Here is a 21,154-nt window from a genome sequence, read left to right as displayed (position 1 = left end):
TCCCCAAGTAGACCAGGAATGTAAAAAACTTGTCCAAACAAGGGAAAAAAAGAATGAAAACAGGACCTGTAAAGAATTCCCAAAGAATCTGCATTATTTTGCTTAAGAGTTAGGAAATTTGGAGGTAAGCCTGAGGGCATTTTGTGAGACTTAAACCACCATTGGGGAACCTTCCTTTTAAGGTGTTTGCAGGCGAACCAACAGCTTCTCTGGAGGCCTAGAAATATATTTCTCAATAAAAGTTCTACCTAAAGTGTCCAAGGATCTGAATTAATTAATTAATTAGTTCTGAGACATTGCTTGGTACTTTCTCACTGGAGAAAAAAAACAAAGAAATTGCCTAAAGAACTCAAGATAAGGATCAATACCACCTTGGCCAGAGCTTATAGGTAGGTTGGCTCCCTGACTTTTAATATAAAAATATTACTTGCTTAAAATACCTATTTGAAGACAGGGACAAGTTAGATCTCTGTGTGTCTAGTTGTCCTTTGAAGTTGAGAATAAATTGTGATTTTCGTTTTTTTAAGTCATAGTTCAATTGATCTCACATGCAGTCAATTTCGGGCTTATTTTTTTTTACTTTCAGCATAACCCAAAAGGGCATGTGCAAGAATGACTAGAATTAAAATAACCACACCATCTTCACAAGATAGCCAAGGAAGAAAAAAAAAATCAGTCTTCACATTTAGGTCAGTTACTCCTTTTTTAATAAATTTGAATTCATTCATCAACAAGTTTCATATTGTATCTATCACTCAATTTTGCTGTTTTTTCATGTCAAATAATACCAAAAAATTACATCAATGTGCTTAAGCAAAACTGGGTTTAAATTTATCTTTACAATAAAATGAAATCAACATGAGAATTGATTATGACAGCAATCGCCTATTCCTACTAGAATAATCCTGTACTTACCTTAAACACACTCACTGACTTGTGAAGTAGAAACGTGAGACAAGCGTGACAAAACATGTTCATGGGGTTGGTCCTAAGGAGAGGCATACGGGAGCCACTCTCTGGGACGTCATTGTTTACCCAGGTGTTGGGAATTTAGTATTTCAGGAAAACATGGCACCTTTCAATGCAGTAGAAGAGGTAAGCAATCCAAGGCACACTAGATAGTGTCCTGGAAAAATTTAATTCACCTGGGCAGCTCTTTGCCCCAAGATTCGATGTTACTCTAATGGCTCACACTGACAGCCAGAGTCAATTCCAAGAGTAACAAAATGTTTCACCAATTGTTCAGTTTTGCTTACATAAAATGGCCAGAAATATGAACTGGTTTTCAGGTGGAGAGTTAAAATAAGAATTAAGTGATGGTTTATACTTTCAAGCCAGGAGATTCAAAGTTGGACACATTCTTGTTAGAATACACCAATGGTGGGACAAACACCAATGGATTATCTACTAGATGCTGAAAATGAACACCTACAACTGCAATGTGCCTGTCCCCTTAAAACCAGCCCCAGACTCGTTTGGCATCACCTTTGAGATGATCTCCTTGGTAAAAATGTCAACGCTGTGTTTGGACAAGAGAGAAGTGCCTTTCAGGGAGTGACTGAACATGTCAAAGTTCTGGGTGCTGGCGTTAAAAACACATGATATTGCAGATGTACAGGTAGCTTCCAAATCTAATGGAAACATTATCATGACATACTTTCTAGTTCGTTTGAGATTCAGGGGAAATGGATGTCGCATGGTATAGACAGTGAAACCCCTCCACAGTCCCGGGGTTGGTGAACAGGAATAACACTTGTTTTAAGGACTACTCAAGTCTATCAGTCTTTCTCTGTAGGGAGTTATGTAGCAGGGCTCTTCCATTATCTCAAGGATATCTGAATATGGGTAATAACAAACTGTCATAACAAGATTCTTCTGTAGATCTTGAGCCCCTGTGGCGCATTTTGGAAAGACAGGACTACTGAGAAAATTAACTTTTTATTACTTTCAATTGTTAAGAAAGAAATCTCATTATATCCCCAATGATAACGTTTCTGTCCTTACTCAAGACAGAAACTTGTCCATACCCAAGTCTGGGTGTGGGTAACAGCCACCTCCCAACAATGTCAGAGGTCCGGGTTCAGAATTCCTCAACGCGACTCAGTCACTGGCTCAAATAACTACTGTGGAGTAACGAGAGGTCATTTTAACACAACAGAGACTCCAATTCAACTCTCTTCTGTTAACACAGTCAGAGTTCTCTTCTCAATGCTCTCACAAGTTTTAAAAATGGAGAAGCTATAAAATAATTTTGTTAGAAGAAAAGTAATTTTCTTCTGAAATGGAGTAAAGCAAACACATACCCAAGGATCTTAAAAAGTTTTCTTTTTTTGTTTTTACAGAATATATGTATGTATTTGTGTGTGTGTGTGTGTGTGTGTAGTTACAAACACTATTTATAGTATAGCTAATATGTTAACTTCATCGCAGTGTCTACAAAGTTGTGGATCCCAGTCTTGGTGCCAAATGCATATAAAAAGCTCAAAAGCTATTATGACTATACCATGCAAATTTATATCCAGAAAACCTTGGGAAGGAGACTGCAGCTCTTTGGAGCCCCATGGGGTCTCTGCCTTTGATATTTGGGTACCTCAACTATGCATCAAAAAAGTTTTAAATCACTTTTCTCCCAGAAAGAATTAATGTCACAGTTCTGAATAGTATAAATTATACACTTAAATAGACCATTGACTGTTTTTGTCCACATCCATTTACATTTTGGGGTCCCTCTTCTGCATGTGGACCTCACACCTTTAATTACTGGATACAGAAAAAGATACCTGAAGTATTGAAAGGGATAAGGTCTTTGCAAATGTATTTTTTTTCTTTAACATGATAATAATGATAAGGCCACTTAACAAGGTTTTTCCCAATCTGTTTAACTTTTAGGATCCCCCATTGTTACCCATGGAAAAAATGGTCAGAGAAAAGCCAAAGCCAAAGAAATCCCTGGCTAGTCTCCAGATGAAAATAAAACCAGAGAGCAGCGATTAGGAGGAAAAAGATAGGAATGAAAGAGGGAAAAGAGTCTAAAAGTAGGTAATTGCCTCTAGCGTGAGATTTTGTGGATTATGTTTTATCTGATGGTGGGTTATGAACTGTTGCAGATGCCCACAAATTAAAGGTTGTTACGGCCACCAAAGAAAAATCAAGTAGTGGTCAGCTCATGGGGATAGTCCACACCACACGCATCCTCGGGGAGGGTGGTGCCTCTACCTACATCGAGACAACTGGGGCCTACCATTGGAGCACTCTGGTCCTTGGTTTTGGATAGAACAGAGAGGGTGAGGCATACGTGGCATTTTGGGATAAAGTATTAATTTAGCAGTTCTTCCTGCAAATTTTGCTTTTTTTTTTTTCTCCAAATGCTCAACTTCACTGTGACACCTGTTTGCACAACTGTAGTCATTTCAGTTTATGGATGCCTGTGATAGAAATATTGTTTACAAAAAATATATCATCTCTTTTTTTTTTCTTTAGAAAGATCTCATCTAAATAGTAAGTTAAGGTTGCGTCTATGAAACCGGTGCACCTTGTCTTGTTTCTACGAGCTTTAAAAAGTCCAAATACTGATGAGGCTGTGGATCAGAAGGAACCAACAGTGACTGTGTTTGCTGTCAGGTTGCCCTCCTTTGCCTCAGAGAACGGTCATGGGTCGTTGGGTGACGCGTGGTGTGTACGGGTCGTGTTCCTGCAGAATCCTAGTCAGTCTAGGAGTAGTTGGATGTGCTTATGAAATATGTCAGATACAGAAATAAAGGCATGAGGATGATTCTTAGTTTCTGAAATTGAACAGTAGAAGTGTTTTAGCTTCAATCTTAATTTCTAGATAACAGAAAGTAGTTACATCACATAAAGGAAAATATGACATCGCATGCTGCCATGATAGCAAGCGTAAGAAACAAAATCTTGGTAAATATACATATATATGCATATTATGCAAATATATTTTCTATTAACATACAATGTTATAAGAATGATAACATAACTGCAAGGGGGAAAATCATCCTAGATGGTTTTACCTTAGAGTAACGAATAACCTGAGACGTCTATGCTTTCTGTTGGATATCAGGCCCAGAAATCCATACGAGATGTAGAGCACATTTTCCGTGATTGAAATGTCACTGGCCAAACCTGTCACTGTGTTGGCACATGACAGTGAAGCTGGATCCACTCCAAGTGAACAACAGAAACAAACTACACACTGTATATTAGAGTACTTACAACGAGATGCCATTCACTCCCGATGAGTTTTCAAAAGACGGTCGTTCAGACATCAACGTGGGATCTATCTGTTTAAGACAACAGGTAAGCACACTGCCAGTGGCTCACCCCAGCCACTAAACCATTGCAGAAAACGTATGCCCGATGAAAACAAACCCCATCACCAGAGAAGCCAAGAAGCCTTCGCTTACTAAACTGAACGAGAGGATATGAAGTAAGTGACTCATTTTAAACTAGCAATACCACTGTATGAGTTTTCAAAGATTAACTAAGAATGTCTTTCTGATTTTTAAACTAAAACATCTAACTTATGATAATAGAAGACACATTTGGGGATGATATTGTGTTTCACGCCCTCATTCTCAAGGCATAATATTTAGATGATACTTGTCCCTTTCAATTAAAAAAGAAAAAAACTATGACTTTCTTTAATATGCATCCTGTGGTAAATTGTCCATAGCTGCAAAATGTATATATGTATGTGTATTTGTCTTCCATACACATGGGCACTGACTCCTGTGTGTATAAACATATACACATACATCCTCATATACACGTGTATTTTATATATATGCTGAGAAAGTTCACATATATATACAATTGCGTATGTATATATGTGTGTGTCTGCTTGTGTGTGTGTCTGTGTGTGTACAGGTATAAAAACTTGACAGGCAGAGTAATATTTCACTCAGTGTTAAATGAAGTCTTTGAAAAATCAAGTACAGTCACTCAGTTAACATAGTACAGCCAGTAAACTAAGTTGAAAAGAGAAAAAGTGAATGGAAACACGATCCTGGACCATCTGTCTATGGCATTCACATCGGTTAGATCAGGTATTTTAATTTTGAGCTGCGAAGACCTCCTCCGTAGATGGGTCTTCTTGTGCGGGAGGCTTCTGTCCCCCAGGAATCGCCCATGCCCTTCTCGAGGCATGCTCTGTTTCCTGTACTGGATTCCTGAGTTGTCAAAGGATATTGCTGAATTCCTGGTATCGCCAATGCCGCCTGCGACCTCATTCATTTCATTGTGAACTTCCAGCGATGTCAACAGAATATTTCCATGAGCATCCACCTAATTGGAAGGAAAATGCACGTGGTTAGACAGCCAGCAGCATAATTTCCCTATGCAGATCCCGGACAGAATGATGTCATGCCATCACGTTGCATGTTTTACGAGAAACTGTACATCTGTCAAATCCAGCACTCCGTTTTATTGGAAAATGTCATTTTGGAGGTTAATTGCAGTTGAGAGATTTTTATTTCCTTGATCTAAAAATGCTCATGTAAGAGATTAGATGAAATAAGGGGGAGGGGCTTTTTCAAATTGCAATTTCACATTATGGATACAAATCCTTACTGAAAAGATTAAAGTACAAATGATTTTCAAGATGTTAACTCAGGTGCTCTAACCATTTTCACAACTATACTTTGAATAAAAACTATATTCTCCCATTTGTCTTTGGAAGTCATCTTGTTCCCTTTTCTGATGATATAACACACCCAAATTACTACAGAGAAACACATGAATAGTCCTGTGATCGAAGATCATTCCTGATGACTTCCGTGGAGTAGATACAGACACCCCCCCACCCCAACTCAGGTAGGCTCTCCTTGCCCAATACTGGTTCTGGCAGGAGACTTCTTTTTGAAGGGCTATATATAAAATAGACGAAATTCCCTTCCCACAATGGAGCCAAACTTTACAATGATAGCATTTTATTCTGTGCCAAATTTAGCTTCAGACATTTCATGATGATGCCAAAGGTCCATTCTGTTTGTGGGTTGGTCTGCACTGGAACTTTCAACCTTTCACAGAACATCCTGGGGCTGGGGGCCCCAGTAGAGTCCTTTCTTAAATGAACTAGTAGCATCTGCTTTCTGAGCTGTACCCATCCCTGCCACAGCCCCAAGGACCATTCCACAGTCCCCTGGGCTTTCACTCCAGCAAGCCCCACACTTCCCTATCTCTCTTCCCTTTCTTTGCCTGGAGGGCCGTTTTCTTTGCCCTGTTTTAGGCTGTGGAAAGCCCACTCCGTGTTCCTGTAATAGATTAAGTGTCTGTGGCTTCCTCCATGAATCTTTCACAAAACACAGTTATTTTGTGTAGGAATAACTTATTGCCGTATTAATTTGTGTCTTCCCGCCTTCTGCATACACTTTAATTTCATCAATGGCATCCAGCTAGATAAGCAGGAGGTGAGGTGGTGAGAGGAGTCCTGCCTGAGAAGGCGCCGGGCCTGTATGGAGTTCCAAGTAGGGATAAGACCGCCGGTGGGATGGCCTCAGACTTCAAGGGGGCTGTGACACAGGAAGGGCTGCACACATCCAGGGACCACTCAGACTGTGGTGGAAAGGCACCAAAGAGGACTCTCAGATGTCTACAGGTTTGGTAACACCATTCTGGGTCACCTCATTATGCTTGGGGAAAGTGAGGTGGTCATTAGGGTAATGGCCCCCAGGGAGGTTGTAACCACAGGATCAACCCAGTCTGGTTCAACCTTGTGTAATAACATGGTGAGTTATTTTCAGTTGCCATGAACCCCTAGGTTGAAGGTCATGTAACCTAAGCATGCCCAGATGAACCAAGCATACAACCATGAGTGGAACCTAAGTGCTCAGACTGAAGAGTTAAGAAGCAACCACCACATGGCAGGATCCAGCATCCAATCAGATTGAGCCCATGGCAGGATGCAGTCAGACCATACCTCCCAGCATCACCTCATTGCAAGATCCAATCAGAACACGCCTCATTACCCTCTGCCTATAAAACCTGCCCCAAACCCCAGTTCCAGGAAACAGATTTGAGCATTTCCTCCTATCTCCTTGCCAGTTGACTTGCAATAAAACTTTTATTTACTCAAAATCTGGTGCCATCGTATTGGTTTCCAGCACATCAGGCAGTGAGCCCATTCATTGCTCAGTACCAAGCTCACCATACTCACCAGATTCTGTGAGTATGTAACCCTATGCAAAAGTGACTTTGTGCATGTCATTAAGGGCACATACCCTAAGATAGGAAGATGACCCTGGATTGTCCAGGTGGGTTCGATCTCATCACACCTTCAAAAGTAGAGAACTTTCTCCAACAGGAAGCAGGAGAAAAAGCCAGAGAGATAAAAGCAGAGGAACTCAAAAACTGAGGACTTGAGTCACCCTTGATGGAAAGGCTGTAGGGAAAACATAAGAAGGAACAAGGCAGCTGATAGGAGCAAAGATGGGCTCCAGCTGACAGCCCAAAATCAAATAATCCCATTAGAAAGTGGACAAAGGATCTGAATAGACATGTCTTAAAGGAAGACATACAAAAGGCCAACAGGCACTTGAAAAAAATGCTCAACATCACTCATCAGGAAAATGCAAATCAAAGCTACATGAGATATCATCTCACCGCAGTTAGAATGGCTACTATCAAAAAGACAAAAATAACAGGTGCTGGCAAGACAGCCAAGAAATAGGATCTCTTAAACACCATTGGTGGGAATATAAATTAGTACAGCCATTATGGAAAACAGTATGGAGGTTTCTCAAATAACTAAAAACAGAACTACCATAAGATCCAGCCAAGGCAATGGGGATCTCAATTTACGACAGGGAGCTGTATTTGACCAAGCACCTGAATGATTCTGGAAGCACAGTTAACCCCAGAGCCTGTGGAAAGGAAAGGAGCACAGATTGCCAATACTTTAATTTCAGCCTCCTGACACCCTAAGGGAAGGACCCAGCCAAGTCTCACTGTACCTGCACGTGTGGCCTAACAGAATCATGAGATAAAACACGGTCTTATTTGAAGCTACTAAATTTGTGGTAATCTGTTACAGTGGCAATCAAAACTACTATAGGAGGTGAGAGGGAAGATACATTTGCATTGTGCCTCAAAGAACGAGTAGAAATTTTTCAGACAAAATGCAGCAAAAACATCAAAAGCAAAGACTTAAAGAGCACCTGAAATATTTTGAGAAAGGCAAACACCGTTCCCAGCACATACTAAGCCTGAGACAGATGAGGTCACTGTCATCATCACTGTCATGATCACTTTTGTATCCTCTTATCATAGTAGGAAAGTACACCTAGTGCTGGGTGGAAGCACAGATTAGATTTAGGCCAGTGAAGTTTTTGTTTTTTGTATGTCATGTGAAAGAATTTCAATTTAACTCTTTAGGAAACAGGAAGAAGAGTACTTTCTAGGTAGAAAGTCATAGACTTCTGAAGTGCAACTCAAGCTATAAGAAATTGAATTTGAGAAGAGAGTGCAGAGAGGGGCCCCAGGGAGAGCGCCCTGCAATGGTTTCTGTTTCCTTTAGTGGAGTCTGGAATAGAAATGCCTGAAGCCCATGAATAACTGCTCCCTCGGCCACTGCAACGTATCTCGAGGTTTTCCTTAAGCCTCGAGACACACACGGCATGCCCACAGCAGCAACGCTGGGCCTTCGCCTGCCCAGTGCTGAATCTCTGCAGCTCAGGGGCTGGGGAAGTAGTGGAAAGTCACTCAGCACTCCAATCCCACCCCGGCCCATGCACTCCTGTCCCCTGTGAGCTCCTAGCAGGAGCGTCCACACTGCAGCAAGTGTGCCATGAGTCCAGGTCGTGCCAGTGCTTCTAAACCAATGCTACATCCTACAGTTATAGGATGAAGAGTGTCACCGCGGGGTCTTCCTTATAGTTTACAGGCAGCATTGGTTTAGAAGTCGTCAGATAGTGACCTCATCTGTCCTCCACTAGATGGAGTGGCCTCCTTAGAATGGAGGACAGCCAGGCTGAGTGCTTGGAGATGGGAATGGACCGAGATCACACCACCTGTGCTGGAAGAAGGCCCTTCATGGAGACACGTGATGTGGGGAGGTGAGGAGGGCATTTTCTTATATTTTTTATCCAGCAGAAGGAAAATTCTAATGGAGCTTGTATCTCAAAAGCACCTGGAATGTCAGACCTTGGTGAAATTTTGACTTTTTTTTTTTTTTTTGAGATAGAGTTTCACTCTTGTTGCCCAAGCAGGAGTGCAGTGGCACAATCTCAGCTCACCGCAACCTCCTCCTCCTGGGTTCAGGCGATTCTCCTTGCCTCAGCCTCCCAAGTAGCTGGGATTACAGGCATGTGCCACCACACCCAGCTAATTTTGTATTTTTAGTAGAGATGGGGTTTCTCCATGTTGGTCAGGCTGGTCTCAAATTCCCGACCTCAGGCGATCCTCCCGCCTCGGCCTCCCAAAGTGCTGGGATTACAAGTGTGAGCCACCACACCCGGCCTTCTGTTATGTATCTGTCCTTTCTGTTTTCTTTCCACGGGATGATTAGCAGCAAAACTCTTTAAATGACAAAGTGTGTCTGCATGTCTTTGAGACAATGGAAGCATTCCTTGGTTTGGGAGACAGAGTTTCTCATTGTACCAAGAGGATATGGCAGGAGAAGCCCAACAGTTAAATTCAGGTGTGGCTGAAACAGGTGCCCATGGCAGTAGCATGTCCCTTGTGCAGGCCACCTAGGGCTAGCTGTGGGAGTGCTAGGGCCACATCTTCCTGCCCAAGAGTAGTCATTCACTATCCCTAAGAAGGGGTAACCTGAACCTGCCCTGGATGCTGCAGGGAGGAGGGCTTGACTGGGCAGCCCAGCTGGTCTTTGCAAGAAGAACGATTCACAGCAAGATTCTCCAGGACAGAAGCTTGTCCACTGGTCTTTATCTCCTTCCAGCATCTTCTACCGTACCTTGTGCCACAAAGGAAAGAAGTGGGTGGAGAGAATGAGCTGCCTGGCTCACACTGGGAATCTTGTTGTGGAGAGGGCCTGGGAGGGGGGTTCAACCAATGTGTTCCTGTTCATTTGGGGTGTTCCATTCATTCCATTTACTGCAACGAATATGCTTGGTACCCCACCAAATATGTCTGATTTTGAATCATGAGAGAAAGCATATTTGGTTACCATGAAAAGGGATTTGATAAATTGAGGTCATTTATCAAATAAGCTCAATTCGATTGTATTAGAATGTCCAGCATCTTAAACAGTTCTACTTAAATGGTAAGCTTATATGTTTAAAATCTATCTGATGTTGAGTCAGAAGATAATCAAAGGTGGAAGATGCTTGTAGGTGTTTTTTGTTTTGTTTTGTTTTTTTGAGACAGAGTCTTGCTCTGTCACCCAGGCTGGAGTGCAGTGGCGTGATCTCGGCTCACTGCAAGCTTTGCCTCCCAGGTTCACACCATTCTCCCGCCTCAGCCTCCCAGGTAGCTGGGACTACAGGCGCCCACCACTGCGCCCGGCAAATTTTTTGTATTTTTAGTAGAGACGGGGTTTCACCATGTTAGCCAGGATGGTCTCCATCTCCTCACCTTGTGATCCTCCTGCCTCGGCCTCCCAAAGTGCTAGGATCACAGGCATGAGCCACTGCGTAGTAACGCAGAATTTGTTCTTTTCAATAATACTAAATGGTTTGGGAATTACGATATCAGAAAAGTGAAATCGTTTTCCTGAAGACAGAAAAAAACAGAAAGCATTATTTAGCTTTAGAAAAATATTCTCTACAGACGATGCAATGTTGTAAATAACAAAACTGTAAGATGAAAAAAAGCCCAGTCGTCCACTTCAGGACGTGCGATGCCTCACTGGAGAATGCACTTCCACGAAGGGGCTGGGATTGTTCGAGACCATTCATTAAAACATTACCATGTGGCTGCTACATGTCACCATCTTGCCCTGTCCTTAGGAGCACAAAGTGAACACAAGAAGGTCCTCACCCTCAAGGGGTCTAACTGATGAGACCTTAAATAATCAACAAGTGCATTTGAAAAAATACTGCATGTTGCCTTTTAAACACATTGATAATTATTACTTTTTAGAGACAGGGTCTTGCTCTGTTGCCTAGGCTTGAGTCCAGTGGCGTGACCATAGCTCACTGCAGCCCCAAATACCAGGGCTCAAGTGATCCTCTTACCTCAGCCTCCCGAGTAGCTGACACCTGGCTATTATATATATATATATATTTATATTTATTTATATATGAAGTGTGTATACATATAAAGTGTATATATGTATAAAGTGTGTGTATATATAAAGTGTGTATATATATATAAAGTGTGTGTGTATATATATATATATATAAAGTGTACATATATATATACATATAGTAGAAACAAGGTCTCTCTTTGTTGCCTAGGCTGATCTGGAATTCCCAGGCTCAAGTGATCCTCCCGCCTCCAACTCCGAAAGTGCTGGGATTACAGGCTTGAGCCACCGCACCTGGCCTAAACACACTTTTAAATACCATCTCTTTTCTAGTGATAACATATAAAAAGCTCCTTTTATCAAAATCTAGTAGACCAGAATTAACAAATTCGTGGAGTGAAATACCAAGGGGAGGAATGTCTTTTCTTAAAGGAAGAAAGGGGAGTATTTTGCAATCTGTTTAGTCAGATGAACTTTGACGATTCTAATGACTCAGTTTTACCCAGCTTTATAAAGATGACATTTATAAGCCTTGTCCTCTCTTCCCACTAGGAAAGTGGAAAAAACATACCTCTCCAGTGTGACCAAATCCATGACAAATAGCACTCATTCATGGACACATGTTACAAGAGCACGTGTACCACGTCCGCGTCATGGGTGTGCATATTTTGGAAGATGCAGAGAGTCAGATGCTGTCTAGGATGCAAAGCTTGCTGGGCACGTGGGACGTGAGTGATCTGCCATTTTCACAAGTATAAAGCATGTGCCCCATAAGTTGGGAGAACAGAAATAAAACCAACTGCTTAGAGCAGGGAGTGATGGGGCAGGATGCAGATAAGTGGTAGGCAAAAAAAGTCAAGGAAACTGTTGGCTGGGCACAGTGGCTCACGCCTGTAATCCCGGCACTTTGGGAGGCCGAGGCGGGCGGATCACAAGGTCAGGAGATCAAGATCATCCTGGCCAACATGATGAAACCCTGTCTCTACTAAATATATATATATATAAATTAGCTGGGTGTGGTGGCAGGTGCCTGTAGTTCCAGTTACTTGTGAGGCTGAGGCAGGAGAATCGCTTAAACCCAGGAGGCAGAGGTTGCAGTGAGCTGAGATCGCGCCACTGCACTCCAGCCTGGGCGACAGAGTGAGACTCCATCATAAAAACAAAACAAAACAAAAAACAACCAAGGAAAATGTCATGGAGGAAAACATCTGGCTTAGATCTTGGAGGGAAAATGTGAACCAAGAAGAAAGGCATTCTAGGTAGAGAGGACAGGACAATGGAAGGGGAATGGGTCATCATGTAGGTGGGGACTTCAGGAACTGCACAGGGAGAATGAAGACACAAGACATCGGGTAAAATGAATGTTGACTTGAGTTTTCAAGATTTAGATACAAATCTGTATGAATCCATGTCCTGTCTTCCCCAGCGCTGTGGCCACTGTTGTGTTTGGGAAACGACCTCACGAACGTGGGTCTCTAAGGCTGTGCCCTTGAACTCTAGTGAAGAAAACTTAGACTGAGGGAAGTCAAACCCACCTCCCCACCTATGTTGTTAATAATTTACAAAACTACAGTGCTCTTGGGGGCTTTGGACATGTATGACTAACTGGTAGCTGTCTTAGGACACAGCACATGTGAGAAAGAACTCAAGAACCAATACAATTTTACATTATTCTTATTTCAGAGTGGGTGAACACTTGTAACGGAAACAACAGTGCAGGTAACTCTCATTCTAGTGTGAAAAGGAACCTGAATATATATTGAATTAATAAGATCTTAGTGTTAAATAGTTTGGCTGCTTTATTTATGGTTTTACGTTTGTATGGTTTTCATTTAAGCATGAACCAGTATGTAGAAAATTTCCACGAAAATTACTCATGGATTTTTTTTTTCTGAAAGAACTAAAGGGTTACTAAAAATCTGTGAAATCTTAGGAGCCAAATAAACAGATATTTCCAAGAGAAAGTCTTTTTCTATCATCTAGAATTTACGTCTTAAAGTAGAAAGAAGCGATTGTGGGTGAAATACGAGGCTGAAATGCCCTTCATAGAATGACAGATGACTTGCAATTTTTAAATCATTTCATGAATACTCTTTATTTTGAAGGGTTCATCTCATATCTACTATAATTAGAACCATTGATTTCAATGAAGTTTTTCTTCCTGCTCTATAACCTTGACAGGTGCAAACATTCAAAGACTAAAAACATCTCATTCAGAATATAGCACAGAGAGGTTTTTTGTTTTTTCCTAAAATATGTCACCAGATTGGCACACAGTTGATATCTCATTCTCTAATTTTCTTCCAGCTTCTAGTTAAGTAAAATACTGTCGTTTTAGAAGAATGAGAAAGGACTTGCCACGTGAAGAATGAAATCTTGCTCTTTAGTAAGAATGATGTTGAGTCTGCAGCTCTGATTCCTTGCCAAGAATTATGACTCTCTACCACCTCATGAAATTCAAATACTAATTGGTCAACTTGTAAAGTATCGTAAGGCTTGTAACCATAATGCATGAATTACAACCAAAGATGAACTCTTGGGTATAGAAACAACTCAGGAACAAACAGATGGTATGCACAAATAAATTAAGGTCAAGGCTTACATGGTACCACTAGTCTGGGGAGATACTAAGTGAATATGTGAATGTCTTAAGCATTCATGAATCAATTATTAGGTTAAAATATGGCATAAATACTAAATATAAGGAAAACCTACTCATGGTTTTACAGTAGGGTCACTAAAACCATAGTACCAAGAGGCAGTTGCTGGTGGCCTACAGTGTCCATAAGGGTACTGTTTTCTCTTGAGATGCCTTACAGGACACAGAAAGTGGTCTCAAGAAAGACAATGACAAGCCAAGTCCCTGCTGTGGAGCCAGCAGCTGCCAGTCAGGGCGAAGCTGCAGGGTGTTGTTGGCCACACTGAGACGCAATCCCAGGTGCTATCCCTGACACGTCACAGCATTATTCACAATAGTAAAGACAGAGTATCAATCTAAATGCCCATGAACAGTGGACCGGATAAAGAAAGTGGGGTACATATACACCATGGAATACTATGCAGCCATAAAAAGAAGATCATGTCCTCTGCAACAACATGGATGGAGCTGGAGGACATTATCCTAAGGTAACTAACACAGGAGCAGAAAAACAAATACCTCATGTTCTCACTTATAAGTAGGAGCTAAACACTGAGTATGAATGGACGAAAAAAAGGAAACAGCAGACACCAGGGACCCCTTGAGTGTGAAGGGTGAGAGGATGAAGAGGATCAAAAAACTACCTTTGGGGCACTATGCTCGTTACCTGGGTGAGGAAATAATCGGTACACCAAACCCTTGTGACATGCACTTTAGCCATATAACAAACCTGCACATGTACCCTTGAAGCTAAGATAATAGTTAAAAAAAGAAACAAAGGACTGTAGAAGCTGTTAGGTTGTGTATACAGTACCACTTCTGTTTCACGTAAAATTTGATTCTTTTCTCATGTTCCTTTCATTCATCCACATTACTTGATATAAACTTTTTGGGAGTTACATTTCTACTTAAAAATTATCACTAAAGTCTTAGGTGTACTCAGGAACAATTTTTAATGTTTATCTTTAGGAGCATCAAATATGCATTTAGAATTAGCATACACATAATCATACGTTGACTTCAAACCTTAAGTACCGATCTACAATACAGATTCTTAACCATGTAAATATATAAAGGCCTTACTAAGATTGCCGAGAAAACAGAGAAACAGATTTTTGAAAAACCAAACAATAAACATGGACTCATGAATCAACGAAAAATTTCTTTTGCATTTAATTTATAATATACTTTTTCTACATCCTGCTAATTTTCTCTATGGATGCTAGAGTTTTTTTGTCTTTTTATCTTAGATTTTAAGCCTCGTACCCATAAAGGTATTTCTGCAGCACCACAGTTTGACTGTTTTAAATAGTCACATTTAGAAGAAAAAAATTTATAACCTGTTTAAATTAAGAGGAAATTTGGAAAGACAGCGTTGTATGTGTATGTGTATGTGTGGATACGTGTGCCTCTGTGATGGAAACAATAATGATGTGATGAATTCTAGTTTCCTTGGAAACAGCATGACCAAAGTGTATTGTGTGTTCCTAGTAGGATGTGGACCTATTTAGAAACATAACAGTATGATACTAAGTATATTTTCCACTAAGAAATTCAAGATAGTTTTGCCTGTGAAAAATCTGGTTTTATTCACAGACCCTCAGTTTTCTGACCAACTCTTATTTATGCTGTGCTGAAAGGAAGGAGCCATTTACATTCACTTAATGTACTTCCATGGGTTCATGAATGTTCGTGGGCCTCTGCCAGGCCTATGGGCACAGGCAGTCCTCCAAGGAGCTACTGTGTTCGCTGGGAGGTGTGGACCCATAAAGGCATGGAGGGCACAGGATAGAGCAAGAAAACCTCCACAGGCTTGAGAAATAAGTATGTGATATGGTTTGGATCTGTGTCCCTGCCCAAATCTCATGTTGAACTGTAATCCCCAGTACTGGAGGTGGGGCCTGGTGGGAGGTGTATTAGGCCATTCTCTCATTGCTATAAAGAAATGCCTGAGACTGGGCCAGGCACAGTGGCTCATGCCTGTAATCCCAGCACTTTGGGAGGCCAAGGCAGGTGGATCATCTGAGGTCAGGAGTTGGAGACCAGCCTGGCCAACATGGCAAAACCCTGTCTCTACTAAAAATATAAAAATTAGCTGGGCGTGGTGGCAGGTGCCTGTGAGCCAAAATCACGCCATCACACTCCAGCCTGGGCAACAAGAGCGAAACTCCATCTCAAAAAAAAAAAAAAAGAAAGAAAGAAAGAAAGAAAGAAATACCTGAGACTGGGTAATTTATAAAGAAAGAGGTTTAACTGGCTCACAGTTCTGCAAGCTGTACAGGAAGCATGGTGCTGGCACCTCTTGGCTTCTGGGGAAGCCCCAGGAAACTTATAATCATGGCAGAAGGTAAAGGGGGAGCAGGCACATCTCACGAGGACAGAACCAAGCAGGGTGGTATTGTGGTATTAAACCATTCATGATAAACCGCCCTCATGATCCAATCATCTCCCACCAGGCCCCACCTCCAACACTGGGGATTACAATTTGACATGAGATTTGGGTGGGGACACAGATTCCTCATGAATTGTTTAGCACCATCCCTTTGGTGCTGTCTGTGATAGTCAGTGACTTCTCATGAGATGATCTGGCTGTTTTAAAGTATGTGGCATCTTCCCCTCCTCCTTGTTCCTACTTTTGCCATGTAAGTTGCCTGCAGCTCCTGCTTTGACTTCCACCATGATTGTGAGCTTCCTGAAACCACCTCAAAAGCCGGGCAGACATTATTGCCATGCTTCCTATAAAACCTGCAGAACTGTGAACCAATTAAACCTCTTTTCTTTGTAAATTTCCCAGTCTCAGGTATTCCTTTATAGCAACAGAACAATGGCCTAACAGTAAGTTTAACAAGAAGAATTAAAAAAAAATGTGGGAAGAAACCCAACATGTAAACAGGTAGAAATATATACTTGAGGATTTGAGGGGATAGAAGAGGTGGAAAGATAAATTTTAAAAATTATATTGGAACTATAATGTGCTTTCATTCAAATGTTGTTTATAATCACAACAACATACTGCTTTTATATAAGCTGAAATGTCATCTAAAGATAAAGTGGCTTTGTGGTTGGAAGGATGTAACAGCATTGCTGAGTTGGGCTGGGCTGGAGGAGGGTGTGCAAGGGCTTTAGAAAGTTCATGGACTTCATAAAACAAAGTGTCTAGGTCTGCCCAACCCTGGCTTTTTGCAGAACACAACCGGGAGGGGCCAGGGCCACGGCAGATCTATGAGAGCTTCCAGAAAGAGCACTGCTCCTGCCTTGTGAATTCCTTTTGGACTTTGCTTTTTCTCTAGAAGACTGTGGCCACTGGGCAGGTGGACAAAAGATGGTGAGCCTGCTCCAGTGCAAAGAATGGCAGCATGCTGGATCATCAAATTGATAATTTTACAACTAAAGGAATATTGAAACATTTTGGAAAAATGCTTCCGTAGAACAAATTCACACTCTCCACCCCAGCGTTTCATTCTTTCCAGACCCACAGGTTTTGTTCTCTTTGTAGGAAACTATAGATGATTTTGGCTTCTCCAGCATCAACACTAATATTGGTTTTATAGGAAACCCTGTGACATGCACAAGGAAATATTTCAGATTATGATCATCAAGCCTGCCCAAGTCCTACACAAAGCTGATGCAAGTATATTTAAAAACCATTAGGCCCTGTTACTCACTTCTGTAAGTGGAGAATTCAGAAAGGGCAAGGGAGTCTTTCATTGCCAGCTCCATGTTGACCCTCTCCCTTGTGTTCAACACTAGGCCAGAGATTAACCAGCCCCAGTCCAAATGCCCTCACCCAAATTCAAGAATGCACTCCACTTCTCAATAGGCTGCCCATCCAGATAGACGCTGTTTTAAGGGGCTTACTGGTGAGAGGAAGAAAGCCTAGGTCTGTGCCCTGAGGGTAGACTGGAGTAATGAAAGCGACTGTTGGGCATGCTTTACCTGGGCAAAAAGCAACCGGGCCAGGGTCAATGTGCACGGATATGTCAAAAGTCAATTTTGTTGGCCAATCCAATAGTCCTCTTTGTGTAAGCCTACAACCACTGGTTTCAGTGAACTCTGGCCAGTCCTAGCTAGATGGTCAGGACTCCACTGGACTGGTTTGAGCAACCCCTGAATAAAAAACACCTGGGTGCCATGTCATGAGGGCTATGTCACAAGTACAAGAAGGGTGTGTGGCTTGACATACACTACTGGGGAAAAAACAAAGAAATATCATGCGAGTAAATGCAGTAGCTGCTGAGCTACAGGGACCAGGTGGGGTCAAGGTGGTGGAGAGCCTACCCGGTTGCTTTCGCTCTTTGAACGGTCATTCTTTGCCTTGGCTGTCTTTTCTGCAAGCTTCTTCTGCCTTTGAGGGCCTCTTCCAAAGAAAATGTAGTTGACAAAGGCATACTCCAGAAGGGCCAGGAACACAAAGACGAAGCAGCCCATAAGGTACATGTCAATGGCTTTGACGTAGGGGATTTTGGGCAAGGTCTCCCGAAGGTGGGTGTTGATGGTTGTCATTGTCAGCACAGTTGTGATCCCTAGAAAAGAAACAAAGTGGTGAGAGGCTGAAACTTTGCCACATTGGTCTTCACTTTTCACTTTCCTTTTATGTTTTCTCAAACAGCTTTAAGTAGTCAGAGATAAGGGGTTGAATACTGTGGGGTGACTGGAATGCAACAGAGCATACATCTTGTCATTTGCACCGCACGTCACCACTCAGAACAGCAAGCTGACATCTGTACTCTGGGGAAGTGAAGCCGTGCAGGGCATCTCCCTCCCCCACCCACCCCCCTGCCCACTACACCTTGCTATCACACAGGATGGAATTTTGAGAGTAGAAGAAGAGATATGTAGAGCAGGAAAAAAGAATGTGGTTTTTATGAATGCTGGAAAAAATAAAAATAAGCCCAGAATTTAGCATAAAGCACAAAGTGTCTAGATGAGAAACCTCCAGGAAAAAGAATGAATTTGAGGTGTCTGTGGCTGCAGAGGCAAGGCTATGAGCGAGAGCTCAGTGAGGCAGCCTGTGAGAAGAAAATAATTCCTACTACAATGCTTATTGGAAGCAAGAGGAATGAGGCAATGATTTTTAAAATTATTAGCCATGAGATCGAGTCCTGAGCTCAAAGAGAAAGAAATAGCTGAGTGAAGCTTCTGAGGGAAGATGATCTCAGAAAGCGACTTCCCTCCTCAACTAAGAAAGAATCTGTACACAAGCTGCTTAGGAAATGTTTGCTCAAGTTAAGAGTTAATGATTTCATTCATCTTATAGAATCCCACCATACTCTGGCGCAACTCATCAGATCCTTTTTTTAAATGTCGTTATGTTGAATTCTTTACATAGTATTGTATGGATGATCTCATTGTTTCCCAAATAGAGCTCAATTTAGTCTAAAACCATGTGTGGACCATGTATTGCAATTCTCCCTCCCATAGCAATAGACATAAGATTCTGCACTGAATCATCTGAGGCCATAGACACCAGGAGGCAAGTCAGTGACATGCCCAGAGCTTGTGGAGTTAAGTTACACTGCGCTTACAGGAAAGGCACGGATCACTCCCTTGTGGTAGGGTGGGATGGTAGTACTGCAGCTGACGCGCTCTCTTGGAGACTGTATTTTTGACATATTAATATGTCTCAAGGAAGCAAGACAGCTTTGAGGGCTGAACTCTTTTCTACATATGCCACTGATGCCACTGAATGTGAAGATGTGGGTTTCAGGACCCAATAAAGAGAACAGGTTCCTCTGCATTGCTTTGTCAGGCTTCCCTGAAAAAGGAGACTTTCAAAGGAGAGAGCTTAACCATAATCCTTCATCCTCAGTAACCCAAAACCCACATGACATCACTGAGGCCAAGAGGTAGTGCCAGCCCTACAGTTCAGCACTGTCCAGATATGTACTCTGGGACGGAGCCCAGGCCATTCTGCACATGGTCCCAGCCCAGCCCTCCAGGGCAGAGTTTGAATTTACTAAGCATTCCAATTTCATGCCCTCTGATTTCCCATCCTATCCTGGGAGGCAGCATCCTCATCCTCTGTGTCCCACAGGGAGGACCTTGAGACTGCAGAGCTCAGCTGGCCTGGGAATCAGCTGGAGAGCAAGCTAGACAGCCCAGTCTTCCATCTCCAACACAAGTGCTCCCTCCACTGAGCTCTGAACTGCTACTAAAAGCTAAGAAGAGAATTGAAGACTTGAGAAACTCTTTTTATGTAGAACTGCAAACCATGGTTGCTGACGGAATGTATGGAAATCCAAGATGTCAGAATATTTTAAGATTCTCTTTTAACATCACATTCATGTGCACCTGGGGACTTTTTAAATTTGAAAATGGCAATGGGATAATTACTGTTTACAAATAAATGTGAAAACACCATGCAAATGCTACAAAATTAGGCATTCTCACCATTATTCAAAAAGTTTGTAATGTTGCCACTACCGTCTCTCCCCCTTCAACGTGGATTTGGGAAGACCGAGCGCTTTGCTTTAGTCACGGCTTTGCCTCTCCTGCTGGCTATTTTGAATGGACATGTATGACACAGGCCTCGGCAGATGTCCCAGACAATGGGCTGAAGGCACACAGGAATAGGTACAGCCAGCACATCTCACAGGCACTCAGCCTGGTAAATGAACCCCAGAGGGACCTGGGCTAGGACCCTGGATCCAGGCTGATTGGCACAGGCTCAGGAATCCCTAACAATAAGATTTCACAGTGAGTGCTTCAGGTCTTTCTAGTTTGGACCCACATGCCACATGAGTTCTTAGCTTAAGAGGCCAATGCATTTACTAAGTCCTTCTATTGCTTTACCTGCTATGTGGGATACTGTGGATGGTGGTGTATTGTGGTGGTCCACAGCCTGTAAAGGGGAGCCACATGGCCCAGACCCAAAGCCCAGCTCTGCCTCTGTGGGTCTGTAGCCATCATTTCAAGCTGTTGGAAATCTAATGGCAATGGCTGAAAAGCTCTGATGTGCCAATAAATAGTAACCGGCACTGTTAACACTAACAACAAATAATCATATGACTATCATCATTACAGAAAAATCATTCTTCGGTAGCCTCTAGGCTTCCTGGCCTTGCCTTGACCTTCTGCTCTCTAAAGGGAAATCATCCAGCTGCAGTACAGGAAATGACTGGGTGGTGGCTTTCGTGTTTTTTTGTACGTTCACCAGGCTTGTAAGTCTTTCTGTAAATTGCTAGCCTCAGCTTATTTGTCATTTAGATTATGTATGAAATATTGTATTTGAAAGCTGTATTTATAAAAATGAATATGAAATAAAAATATAATCTCTTTGCATTATTTAGTCAAAATATTTTGTTTCTCTTCCTCATGATAAAAATAATCTGGCCTAAATTTTATCAGTATACGTTTTTACC

The 21,154-nt window shown here is 42.0% G+C and overlaps 1 protein-coding gene across 8 annotated transcripts in view; it reads right to left on the bottom strand.

Moving 5' to 3' along the window:
* Window positions 1-1,925: 1,925 nt before the first annotated feature.
* The window catches only part of GABRB3 (gamma-aminobutyric acid type A receptor subunit beta3), a 228,800-nt gene continuing 209,571 nt past the window's right edge, over window positions 1,926-21,154 (bottom strand). For all 8 annotated transcript variants that reach the window (XM_003314571.4, XM_003314570.2, XM_054666874.2 and 5 more), the window contains 2 exons: window positions 18,072-18,316; window positions 1,926-5,295 (listed from right to left, as the gene is read on the bottom strand). In XM_003314571.4, the coding sequence (XP_003314619.1) occupies window positions 4,954-5,295; window positions 18,072-18,316 (587 nt within the window). In that variant the 3' untranslated portion in view covers window positions 1,926-4,953. The remainder of the gene's footprint in view (window positions 5,296-18,071; window positions 18,317-21,154) is intronic.

Source organism: Pan troglodytes, chromosome 16 (genome assembly GCF_028858775.2).
Source record: "Pan troglodytes isolate AG18354 chromosome 16, NHGRI_mPanTro3-v2.0_pri, whole genome shotgun sequence".
NCBI classification, from domain to species: domain Eukaryota; kingdom Metazoa; phylum Chordata; class Mammalia; order Primates; family Hominidae; genus Pan; species Pan troglodytes.
Note: the sequence above shows the minus strand (reverse complement) of the source record. Positions and strands in the feature narration are given on the sequence as shown.